This window comes from Halyomorpha halys, unplaced genomic scaffold (genome assembly GCF_000696795.3).
Source record: "Halyomorpha halys isolate HHAL.00 unplaced genomic scaffold, Hhal_1.1 Scaffold106.1, whole genome shotgun sequence".
NCBI lineage: Eukaryota > Metazoa > Arthropoda > Insecta > Hemiptera > Pentatomidae > Halyomorpha > Halyomorpha halys.
Genome location: NW_027111449.1, coordinates 2,444,100 through 2,457,805, shown reverse-complemented (window position 1 = coordinate 2,457,805; position 13,706 = coordinate 2,444,100). Strand labels below are relative to the sequence as shown.

Sequence of the window (13,706 nt, the reverse complement as noted above, 5' to 3'; positions counted from 1 at the left end):
GTACAGAAATGTAGGTTTTTAAACATTCTGGATTTTATTGAACTGATAATTCCAGATGTTTGAAACTGAGCGGCAGAACAGTACAATATTTATTGTACATTTTTATACATGTATGATAATACATCAGTAAGTTATATTTTAATGAGCTGAAATTTTCTCTTTTTCATGGTATTAGCACTATCCATTCAGTTCTTCAAAGAAAATGGTTTATCTTTTTATTCCTTCTTAAAAATATTTTCATAACAAATTATTGCAACTATGTCAACATTCAACATTTAAATTTTTTACTTTGTCTTAACTGTAAAAAAAAAAGTAAAGAAAGAATAAATAAAATAATATTCTTATGGCCTAAAAGTTTATATTCATAATAACAAGAAACATGCCGAGACATAAATTCAAAATTTATGAGCACTATATTATTGTAATATGAGATATCTCATCATAATTGGTGTAAAAATCAAAACTCGTAATTTTGAAGACTTAATTATTTAATTTTTTTTATTGATACAGAAAATAAGAAATTTTGAATTTTCTTTTTTAATGAAAATGGCATTGTTAGCATTTCCAAATAATTAACATTTTAGAAGCTAAATGTTTAATATAAGTTTTTTCATTTTCTATGATATTTTTGACTAAATATAATTTTTAATAAATTAAAAAAAAATAAAATAATAAGCTTTGACAATCTTGAGACTATTTATGCTGATGAATATTTTACAATGAATTACAATGTGAGGAAAATTCATGTGAATTTAATTACTCATTAAATTACTCCTTTTTATCAGCCTGATTTTTTGGAGGACCATAAACTATGAGAGGCATTCATTTATGCATGAATTTCACCAACTAAGTACTCCCATTATTCTAACAGAAGTTTTTTTGTTCTATTTTTTCCTAATGATTATATCTACCACTGATGAAAAAAAAAGGATCATTTTTATTTCTCGATGGAAAATAAATAAGATTTCTATTTAGACATCGACAGAGGTTATTATCATTTATGGTTACAAATAGGTTTCTTAATTTAAAAGAAAACTGTGTATTGTATTAAGTAAACAATAACTATAAACTAATATATCAATAAAAATAGTTTTTAAAACAGTATAGACTGTTTCATTGAATTATGATTATTATATAATAAATATAAATAATTTTTCTATATAAAAGTGAGCACTAGATGTCCTGGAAGAAAAAGGGGGGAAATATATTATTTATATCCAAGGAAATGGAATATTTACACAATCAATAACAAAATTTATTACTAAAAAATTAAAAACATACAATATCGACTAGCCTACATCTTTTCATCATAATCAGATTTTTTTCACAAGAAAACATCTCAGCAAGTTTCTTTAAAGATACATAGATTGATACAAATACCTGCTGTGTAGGTTACATTTGCAATTTAAAAAAAAAACAGCAGTTTACAATACTGATCGGGCATATACTCCTCGTAAACGCCATCAAGGAAGGTTTTTACATTTATTCACCAGATGTAAATAGCCTTCGCTTCCTATCACAGGCAATATAAATAGTACCTAGTGACAATAGGGAACAAAAATGGCAAATTGCCACTTCACGAATAGACGGATAAAGACTTCACATTCCTAAGCTTAAATAGGAAAACCCCAAGCACTCATCTCTTGAGTGCTTAGCCCCTGATTAGCTTTAATGAGCTTAAGAGCTTAGCTTTAAACCTGGAATGGGGATGAAGCAACTACAGTTTATAATTTCATGCACTCAAGCCTTGGCTCCCAGCTGTCGAAGAAGTGCCTTCGTCCATCTTTTCTTCATCTTCTTCTTCGATGACACTGCTTTGTATCCATTCCCTTATCCTATCTTTCTTTGCTGTACGATCTACCGTTGTCTCGATTCCGTATTGTGTTAATGTGTATAATAACCTGTTCTTTTCTTCTGGACTACTATGGTAGCTGTACATTGATGGGCAGAGAGTTTCATCTTCCCTCTCCTCTTCTGAAAATAAAAAATAAATTTCAACATACTAGAATAAAAATTAAATATTTTTCTTGGTTGAATTCAATCCATCAATTTTGTCAAAACTGATGTTAACTAATTTAAAAATAAAATATCATGATATAGATTTCATCTCATAATAGGAATCAGTTAAAAAACTTGTATAAAAATTAATAGATTTCAAAAATAACCAATAATCAATGACTACAAATTATGAAAAGAATTTTTTTTTTCCTTTTACATATCTTTCATGATAATTAATATATGTAAAGTTTAAGAATATTTAAAAGATTGAAATTAGTGAGGAGACTATTTATGAAATAGTTAAAATTGCTTGAAAATTACTACCAAAAAGATATATTTTAGTTTGTCCTGAATTTTTACTAATAATCAAATTTAGAACATTTGAGATTTGATAACTTTCTAGTCCCTATCATATTTTATAGTCAGAGTAAAGATAATAGAATTGTGACAACAGATGATGTCAACAAGTGATTAATAACAGTTGTGCAAATTAATAAACTTTCCTTCTTATCATAAAATATATACAATTTCTAATAAAAAGCCCTAGATAGAACTATAGAAATTTAGAACTTTCTAAAATGTACATGTCAACATGTTGCAAAATAAAATATTAATTTTAAGAGTGTAAAAAGAAAAAAAATACCTGGTCTTTCAGATCTGGCCAACCATCTGTCTTCCAAGTAGCGTGGCATGTCGCTGAGTGAAGTTGGCCTTTTTTCTCCTCGAGGTTCTAAATACTTCCTAAACCACCTCTGTGCTTTGTTAGAGATCAGCTGAAACATTAAAAATAATATTTTTTATTACTTTCTATACAAATTATCATATTTTAATTGGTCTTATATATTAAGGATACATACATCATATACGTGATTATTTTTCAATTTATGATTTTCTTCATTAAGATGAATAATGTAAGTATAATTTTTTAATAAAAATATGCTATGAAAAACCTTTGTATATATGTTTTTCTATGAATCTGTAATTGCAGTTAACAACTGAGGTAGAGAATTGGCAAAATATGTAGTAATGTGGGATTTTACAGAGATCGTTGAAGAATTTGATGGAATTAGATTATCGAATGGCATAATATTTTACATCTTGAGAGAGTAATCATGAAAAACTTCCATAATTAAAAAAATAAATTAAAGTTCTTTAGTATGTACCCAAAAATTATCCAGGTATTACATATTTAGGACTCTCACTTTTTTCTAATCAATCAAGTATTTAAATTTAGAGAAGCAACAAAGGATTATCAGACTCTGTCAGTTAATTATGAGTGAATAGTTTGTTTTGTTGTTGAATGTACGCAGTAGCTATAAACCAATTGTGTGTCATGTCTTATGCATGTAGCACTTTAGAATAGAATATATAGTCAATGAAATAAATTAAATTTTTAATTAGATTACCTTAAATAGCTTAGGCCTCCTCACTGGAAGTAAAACATTAGATCCTTGCTGCCATAGTAAATACCTGCCAAACCTGGGGTCATCGGGAGCAGCTTTCTGCCATGGCAGACATCCTGTCAGGCAGATGAAAATGGCTATGCCAAACTGCCAAACATCATGAGAAGTATTGCACCTACAAATTAAAAGAATGATATTATATTATACTGTTTTAAATGCAAAGCAAAACTAATTATGGACTGCATAATGTATAATGGTTCATAATATTTATAGACAATGGTGTTCATAACAGTGATTTATAAAATAGATTGAGAGAAATGTTAAATAATTTTGTATTAGAATGAATTTTATAGGATTTCTATCATTTAAACTCAACTTAACTGGACTGGACTTTTTAGTTTTTTGTTATTATTCTAAGATTTACATTTAAATCTTTTAAATAAGTATTAAAGTAGAACATTTAAATAACTTGACATTAAAAACAAATAATTAAAGAAACGTTCCATGTAGAAATATTATGTGTTATTTCAAATACCCCTCAATGATTTGTTTTTCTTTATTTTGTTATAAAATTTTTGAAAAATGAGTTTTAAAGATTAAATGAGGTAAGTTTGGTCTCACAATTCCCTGTTATCACTAACTTTTATATCTAGGGTATTATCATTTTGAATAAGTATTCTAAAATATTAACCTATCATCAAAATAAAGAAAAATATGGTCTGTGAAGGATCATTTGACAAAAGTGGAGACCGTCTCGCCATTGGCCCCCGACCCCAATACTGACAAACATCATGTCGAGAATTGGACTAGAGCCAACCAGTAGCTAATCTAGTCCTTACTTGTCTTAAAAAATTACTGAAATCATCATCTCAAATGACATTTCTTAAACTTGTTTTTCAATTTTACCCTCAATACCGGTTTAACATTTTTATTTTAAATCTAACACCTATTGATACAAGTTATATTATATATTATCATTATTGAAACAACTCACTTTTTGCAAGTAATAACATTTATCTTATTCAAAACAGATCCAGAAAATGGCTAAATACATTTAAGAAAGCTGGGATCAGGTTTCACAGGGTAACAATGAAAAATTGGGTAGGAAAATCAGATAGACAAGTAGTTATCAAAATTTTCCATTTATTATTATTTTTTTGTCCTTTTCATTGATAGTATAATCTTAAAATTAGGAAGTATGCTCAATCAAAAGCTTAAAAATGCCATTATTTATAGAGAAAAATATCAGTATAATCAAAAAAATCAGCTAAAGTGTTATTTTGATTTTTCAGCAGTCTAAAATTTTATCCCCTTTTTTTCATTTTGAAATAAAACTGGAGGTTCTTACTTTGCCTTTTTCTTCAAGAAACAACAATGTAAATTATGCTGCACTCACTGTGCTCTTACTACTGAACCCCGAATCAAGCCCTGTCACCCAAATGTGGATGGCATGGTAGAACTCCAGGATTCCAGCAGTTCTTTCCCATCACTGGTATCAAGAGCCATTGGAGACAGACTCTCCCTACTTATATATTGAACAAATTGATCTATATGTTCTGTTCTTTATTTATGTTGGTTTTTAAGTGCATAGGTATTTATGTATAGATGTGTTTATTTTTTTTTCTTTGTTTCCTTGTTTCAAAGTCTCCTCATACCGAAATTATATAAAAATATGGTTCCAACTGAAAATTCTGAAAGAGACCATCCATAAAACTTTTATATTAAGTTAAATCTTGAAAATTTATTTATTTTTTAACTAATCACCATCATTCCTCTGCGCAAGGGATTATGTAACGAAGTAAAAAATGAGTAATTATAATACTTGTATAAATAAAATAAAAGTGGAAATGACATTGTTTAGAATTGATTTTTCTGAGTTAGGCCAATGGAGATATTGAAACCAGAGATACTTTCAAACTACAAGTATTATACTTGTTCCAACACGATTCATAAATGATCAAATTGACATAAGTATGTTAGAGAAAGGGTTAGGAACAGAAAACGGTACTACGCATGGACCTGATTTGTTAATTGTTTGAATCCTGTTGGAACCAACCTACTCATGAATTAATATGAGATAGATAACTTACTCATACAGCTGGTCATTGGCAATAGCTAGGACTTCCGGTGGTGCGTAGTGCAGCCACTCGTTCCTCCTGGTGACCAAAGTGCCAGCTTTCCGCGTCTCGCCGAAGTCGCACAGCTTTATCCTGGAGAAATCTGATCGGAAGACCAAGATATTGTCCAGTTTCACATCCCTGTGAACCAGCCCGTGCGCGTGTATGTAATCCAAAGCGGCCGCTAGCTGCACAAAAGTATGACACATGTTTTATGCACAATTTTAAAATAATAGTTTAAATAACGCTTCGCATTCAAATTACCTGCTTTGCAACTTTCTTGCTGTGCAATTCACCGATTCCAGTTTCTGAGATATTGGACATCAAGTCTCCCAGTGGTGCATACTCTTGAGAGAAGACGTAGAAACCGGCTGTCTCGAAGGCGACGTCATAAGTGGTGATGAGATTCTTGTGGGCGGAAAGTTGGAGGCCATAATGGAATTCCCTGTAAAGAAATATAATAAAATATAACTTTCTCAAGGTAAATAAATTATTACTAACATGACATATTAAGAAAGCATTATTACCTATAAAAGTCTTTTATCGATACATAAGGTTTTGGCAGAGCTTTGAGGACCATCTCGGTGTCAGTCACTCGGTGCTCTACCAGGAGGACTTTCCCGAACCATCCCTCACCAACTATTTGAAGAATATCAAACTCCTCCGCTAAATTGATCTGCAAATAAAAAAACATTTTATTTATAAAAACTACAGCAATAAACAGAGTGTTTGTAAACAGCATTTAAAAAAGTAGTAACTTAATAGAAAAGTATGGACTTTGTAGTATTGGTTAATAAAGAAATAAATTCATTTGTTATCACTGTTATTTCATTTTTATCCTTCCACTTGCATTCCAATTAATGAAATCAGTAAAAGCGCTATTTCACCGAAAAAAAATATTTATATTTACTTTTTTCCCCTGCTGTTATAAAAAACTTTCATACTTGAATATAATAAAACATAACTTCCTATTAACCTAAAGTATATGATAAGATTTTATACATCAAATTATAAATTATGATTACAGACAGTAGACTAGTTGGATAGTGATTTTTATTTCTTATATTACAATTATAGTAAGTACTAGAAAAAATAAAGTTTAACTAAACTGAGTTTTTTTTGTTAAATTGTATATATATGAATAAAAACAAATGTTGGTATATTCCAAAAAGAAGAAGATTCTAACTAAAATCCTAAAGCCTTTAAAGTTATAGCTTATAAAAAAGAAAAAGTAATATATTTTATTTTAATATTACAGTTTCAGTATGAAAAGACAACCACAATTTTACCCAAATTTATGAAAAATAATAAACTAATACATATTTACCAAGAATGAATTCTGTTTTGCCTAATATTCATTTCATTATACATTCCGAAAATCGGGCTATATTTCTACATTTTCTAATCGAATCTATGTTTCCTTTCAAATAGTAGTTGATAATTATTGTAAATATATCGATATCTCACAGCTCGCCAACGAGAGGTAAATATATATTTCATAGAAGATGGAAATACAGTAACGATTATGTGTCCATTGCATCTTGTAAACACGGAGGATAATAAATTTTTACCACGAGGAACGGTAAGAGGGAGGCTTGGCTCGGTGCCACCAACTCGGTCGGTCTAGGGACATTGGGTTCCCCTCAGGTCTCTATATTTATTTAATTGTATATCTCGACTGTTAGAACTTTCTTTTAAAATAAAATACAACATAAATTTATAATAATCTATAAGGAAATTGGATAAGTTTAAATTGGAACATTTTCAATTCTGATGGTTTTCTTTTAGTGAAAATGCAGTACCTAAAATGTATATTAGCAGAAATTGTACCTTTCTATTTATGATTTTTAGTTTAATTATATTGGATTTTTATCATTTTTGTTTTCAATTATTTATTATCAGAAGTGTTTGTCATCTTATGTTTTATAATATGACATATGGTTTTACTTTATTTGTTCTATTATCATTTTATATATTCTGTTAATTATTGTTCATTTTAATCTTTTCAAATTTATCATGTTTTTATATTTTATGTCGTTTTATAATTTCATACTTATTTTGTATTTCACTCTAAGGCTCTGAAGCCTAATTCTGACGCCTGTATATTATTCTAAAAGGATCAATCCCAGAATGAATAAAAATTATAATTATTACCTTTAGAGTTGTCTGGAATGGCTATTTTGAATTTTTCAAATTAGAAAAAATATTGTAACTATCAACAAATTCAACTTAGACATTAGTAGACCAATTGAATACTAAACAAAATTGTTTGAAATTACGTTTTCATACATGTATGTTTATGCTGTGTAAAGCTAAGTAAAGTAAGTTCTATTTTAAAGAATCAGTTGAAATGAATTATTCTTCGAATGAAATTGTTGAAAATTTAATATTATAGGCAGCAAGATAAGTTAATTTAGAAGGTATAAATGCTAAAATTGTTTCATTATACATAAATTTATACGATGGGGTTAGTAAACATTTTATAGATTGACGTCATGTTATGGCTGAGTTCCAGGACCAGCAGTCTGCCACGCTTACATCACAGCTTTAGTGAGAACGGCACAGAGATGCATATGCATATGTAAATTATATCAGGAATATTTATCTTTTTAATTATTTTTTTTATATGAATTTAAACATTAAATACCAACTTTTACTCCTCTGTCCAGCATTAGTTCGACCTATATTTATAAACATTTTCTTAATTATATAAATTTTTCTATAGAGTATTTGTCAATCAAACTTGAATTAAGTAAACGATACTTTATACCTCAACTTAATAAAATCTTTACTTAATTCACACAAGAGTAGGTATTTCAATCAAATAAATTAAATACTTTCAGAAATAAATCTCTGTTACTATTATTTGCCACTTAACAAATTTATTTAATATTTTTTGTTAGTTTTTTCTTCTGGGTAATTTATTCGAACTTTTATTTTTATTAATTTTTCATTAATAAAATATTCCTATCGACGCTTCAGACCAATAATCAACAATCTATAATTTTTGGGAGTTTTAAAATATGACAAAATTTCCTTTAGGATTCGCAAATAAAGTGGCCATTAAAAAATTAGTCAAGGATATTGATGCAAAAAATAAATCAAAATCAACACCTGAAGATGGACCAACAATCCGAAACGTTAGAAGGAATATTTTATTTTACTAATGTAAAATTAATAAAAATAAAAGTTTGTAGTAAGAAAGCTACTAAATTATCCGGAAGGAAAGAATAATTAGAAAATATAATCTATGCCTTCGAGCAAAACAAAAATTACTTAATAAATGATATTCCAGAAATTAAGTGTTTTTGATCACTTGAATTTCTTGTGAATATTTTTATACAGAGCTCTATTTCAGCAGAAACAATAAGCAGAAATTTTAAGTTCCAAATTTCCGAAACTTTATTCTGCAGCTTTGGTTTTTTTTTTTTTTTAGGGTGATGGAATCTGTTATTATTCTTATTTACTAAAATATAATACTATTTTTAACTTTTAAATTCCTATATATTACTTTAGTTAGAACTATTCAAATGCAAAAATATTTTAAAATTATTAGTATAGTAATAAAGAAAAAATCAATTTCAATGATTGTCTCATTTCCTACAAGAAAAACAGGTTTGATATTTTATCACTTCTTCGACGCCGCAGCACGAAAACAACATTCGACTCTTCAACATATGTTTAACCACTTCCTAATTCACTTTAACACCGGAGATTTAGTACGATCGATTCAAACATCGGAGATTTAGTAAGATTAATTCAAAATTGCTTTTTCAGATGTAACTATGAGAATGGTTCTCGATTATAAGTAAAATCATAACTTTTCGCAGTTAGATAAAAAATAAAAATTAAGAATTTAGAAAAAATGATTTTTTTTTATTTAGTTTTTTTATTTATTTAGTTATTGAATGGTATATTTATGTTACGTTCTCCAGGATTTTAAAATCAAATAATTCGATCTTGTACGAGAATAATTACTTTGTTTTTGAGGAAATATCTTTCAACTGATAACGGTTATTGTGCATTTTTTTTCTATTGAATTATAAATAAATTTTTATTTCCTATTCACTCTTTCTATTTCTTCAAAATGATTTATTTTATTACCTTTATTTTAATTCTATGCCTAAGTTGCTCTCTTATTTTGCTAATATTAAATTTATTTAAAGATTTAAGTTTAGTTACGATGTGTACATACTATTTTATTATTATTCATTTTATTTTATTTTCATTATTATTTATTTACTTTTCTAGTTTTTTTAAAATATGAATATACGATATGATTGAGTGAGTACTTGCAGCCTAAATGATAATTGTCCTGATTATTTCAATAAAAAAAAAAACTTCTTCCAAGGAATGGCAGTTATGCACTGATAAAAAACATAAAATGATTATATTTCAAATTGAAAGAGTAACCCAATATTTATCAATCGCTATCCCATACAAATTGATAAATATTTAACTAATTCGAATAGAAAAAAAACTATAACATATATAATTAATCAAGACTGTAATGTTACATACGACCACTCACCACTTTCCTCATTTTGAGCGAAGAGAAGGTAAAATGGTAAAATAATACACAGTCCACAAGACACTGAAGGCTCAGAGAGAACTGACATGAGAGAGCCGAGAGAGTTGGGTATATAGGAAGGCGTGGACCGCTGGAGGGGGCTACTGGGAAAGAGAACCGCGTCAGTCCCTGTTCAACAACCGATCACTATTTCTGGGCTAGCAGTCACACTTTTCTGTCTATACCACTCCCCTTTGTTTTGGGAGTAATAATAGCACACATCTATCAACACTATTAACTACCGTAAGATACAGAGCTCCAGGATTGAGTATGGCCATATTTATCAAAAGAATAACAACGGGTACAATAATCATGTTTGTATACTGAGAATATGAAGAATTTTTTCTTTTTACTTTATTAAAAGTTTTATTTTTAAATTTTAGGATGATTTTAGATTCGGTTAACGAATGTAATATAAATAAATGAAATATATTATAAAAATCTAACATAATTTTTAAATAGTAGCAGTAGGAAATACCAAAAACCAAAAAAAAAAAAAAAAATAATAAACAAAGTAAATAAATAATCAAGATTAACTTAACAAAACATATTTTAAATATAACAAGATGGTCAGGGTTGCGATCAAAAAAAGAACAAATAGTTTATAACTATTTTAATGTCCGACGTTTCGTCCCACTTGGAAGGGCTTCATCAGGGCTTAAAAGATACAAAAAAAAAACTGAGAACATTACTACAATAAGGTAATTTAGGCTAGGATAAATATTATGTAAAAATAAAGTGATAAGAAATTACATATAAATAAAAGGAAGGAATACATAAAATAGTATCAATATAAAATAAATAATGGTACGAATAAAAAATAAGTAACAATGGCAAGAGTATAAATTTTTTAAAAATACATAAAATATACAGTTAACAAAGTACAGGAGAGTACATAAAAGAAAAACAATACGGGGGGGGGGGGGGAAGTAGAGGTTAAATAAACGTCTTGAAGGAATAAATATAAATAAGAATAATAATAATGATATTAAATGATAATAAAATATTTTTACTCATTTATTCATTTATTTAATATCTACTTTCTTCTCCCCCCCCCGTATTGTTTTTGTTTTATGTACATCTCCTGTACTTTATTAACTGTATATTTTTAAAATTTTTTTACTCTTGCCATTGTTTATTTTTTATTCTTATCATTGTTTATTCATGTTTATTTTATATTCATACTATTTTATGTCTTCCTTCCTTTTATTTATATGTAATTTCTTATCACTTTATTTTTACATAATATTTATCCTAACTTAAATTACCTTATTTTATCTTATTGTTGTAATATTCTCAGTTTTTTTTTGTATCTTTTTAGCCTTGATGAAGCCCTGCAAAGTGGGGCGAAACGTTTTGTTCTAAAACTATTTGTTCTTTGATTGACCGCAACCCTGACCATCTTTTTATATTTAAATTTTTACGGTCAACTACATATACATATATATAAGAACATATTTTAACATAACAAAAAAAATAATTTTTCTCACCATACAAACAATGGTCAGGTCATTGTTTTTCATAAAATATTTGTACAGGGAAAAATAATTTCAGTGGTTGAAGAGCCCAAAAAGATTGTAAATAAATATGTCGCGTCCCAAAAACTTTTTTACACAGCTGGACTGTCATAATTGTAATTTATAAAGATTTTTAATTTTTTGTTTAAACGTATATCACCTTTCTTGTTTTCTATTTTGGCCGATGTTACCTTTATGTAAGGATTACTCCTTCTCAAGTAATTTCATCTTTTTAAAGTATTTTATAACATTCTTGGACAAGGAAAGAGTTAATCTCGCAAAATTAGTTTTCAAATTTGCTTGTGGACAAGTTCCTGGAAGATTAACGACTTTGAAACAGCTAGGTTTAAGTGGAACTTCATTAATATGACGTCTTCAGGACCGATTAACTTCCAGTACGTCTTCACTGACGCTTGGAAATACGTCACTATGATGAAATGAGAATGTAACACTATCTGCTTCTGGTCCAACGTTTCAAATATTTATTCAATCATTTTGTTTCTCTTCCATTTTTTCTTATCTTTTTTTTTTCTTTTTATCAGTTTATTTTATCTTATCTTTCTGATTTTTTTTTATAATGAAGAATACCATAGTACTTTCCCCTATGATACTTATACCTGCAGAAATTTTTCACTACCAGTTTTTCCCTTTTCGTTAATCAAGGTTAGCACAACTTCTTGCCTTGGCATAACTTCGGTTTCCTAACTAGCATTTGTAATTATCCGGCACCTTTCACAATCCATGAAAACCCCATGCAACAAAAAATCAATAAATTGGTTCAGGACAGGTGTAATAATAAATAAAAAGCTCAAAATAGGCCTTACTACTGAGGTTACCAAAATCTTAAATATACAACAGTATTTTCTTGTTCAATATAGGCCTGAAATTTAAGATGAAAGTTCGGTAAAAATAAATAAGTTTTGTTTATTTGTGTATCTTTGCTGATCGCACTCCTGACCATCTTTTACTTATAATTTATAATCATAATTTATTAATAACTATCATTATTTCTTAAACTTGGCCTGAAATATACGTGGAAGCGTACGTCTCCCAAATTCACCGATAACTTAAAGATCTCAGATACAGTTTCAAACAGAAATTTTTAATATAAGTCATCGAAAATCGTTTTTCGGCAATGAAGTTCTAAATAATATTTTAATTATTCCTTACGATCATGCTCACACGCCAAAAGCTGATACAGTAAAGTTGCAATACATATTATTTGAACAATAAGTCTCTGATTATAATTCATTATATGTTCCATAATTTTCTAATCTACATTAAATTGTTCTTATAATCGTAATTATGCCACTAGCTCTCTTACCAAGATTATCTTGTATCCTCAAGAAAGTTATACCCTTTCTTATATCCTGCAGCCACGGTAGCCAATAAAAGGAAGGAAACTCTTAAAAAATAAAAAAATACTAAAATAATTAATTAATTGATTTATAAAATTTATTCAAGATCCAACATATATTTGGGTCTGATATATCGAAGTAACGATCCAGCCTCTACCCACTCTTCAAAGCAATCCTCCGTTTCTTTAATTTACCATTCTCTTTATATTCTGTCCACTTTAAATGTTTTGTCAGAACCAACCTACCTACATTATCCTTCACTGAGATACTGCTTTACAGTACCTTCCATCGACCTTCTACGAACAAATTTATCTGTATTTACCTACCCTCATACACTAACATACCGTACATCTCTTACTAAAGCGTTCGTGGGTTCGTATTATTGTCCGACACTCAAAGTTTCAGATTTTAAAATGTTTGCTTTTATTAGGGAGAAAATTTTTCTAAAGTAAGGATGTCTCCATATCATTTAAAATTGTATCTCTCTTTGTCTATATAAAAAGAACGGTAACTATGTTCTTTAAAAAATACATTTGTAACTTCCCGCATAATATTATTATTATTTAAGTTGAATGGAATATGGTCCGGGTGCGGTAAAAAAAAAACAACTCGTAGTACATAAATATACTATTTTATTGAGCCAACGTTTCGCCCCACGTTGCAGGACTTCGTCAGAGCTAAAAAATATACAAACACTGTGGTTACAAAAAGGAAAAAAAGAAAAAACATAAGTGTAAAATAAC

General features: G+C 28.4%; 1 protein-coding gene across 2 annotated transcripts in view; it reads right to left on the bottom strand.

The window, feature by feature from the left end:
- Positions 1-1,233: 1,233 nt before the first annotated feature.
- Positions 1,234-13,706, bottom strand: part of LOC106677696 (serine/threonine-protein kinase meng-po) — a 46,953-nt gene continuing 34,480 nt past the window's right edge. Inside the window, exons 1-7 of one of the 2 annotated variants that reach the window (XM_014415774.2) lie at positions 10,050-10,164; positions 6,046-6,194; positions 5,783-5,963; positions 5,492-5,706; positions 3,405-3,576; positions 2,642-2,771; positions 1,234-1,974 (exon numbers count right to left, since the gene is read on the bottom strand). In XM_014415774.2, the coding sequence (XP_014271260.1) occupies positions 1,733-1,974; positions 2,642-2,771; positions 3,405-3,576; positions 5,492-5,706; positions 5,783-5,963; positions 6,046-6,194; positions 10,050-10,061 (1,101 nt within the window). In that variant the 5' untranslated portion in view covers positions 10,062-10,164 and the 3' untranslated portion in view covers positions 1,234-1,732. Of the gene's footprint in view, positions 1,975-2,641; positions 2,772-3,404; positions 3,577-5,491; positions 5,707-5,782; positions 5,964-6,045; positions 6,195-10,049; positions 10,165-13,706 lie in introns of those variants that run through there. The other variant, XM_014415773.1, reaches the window with a different exon arrangement.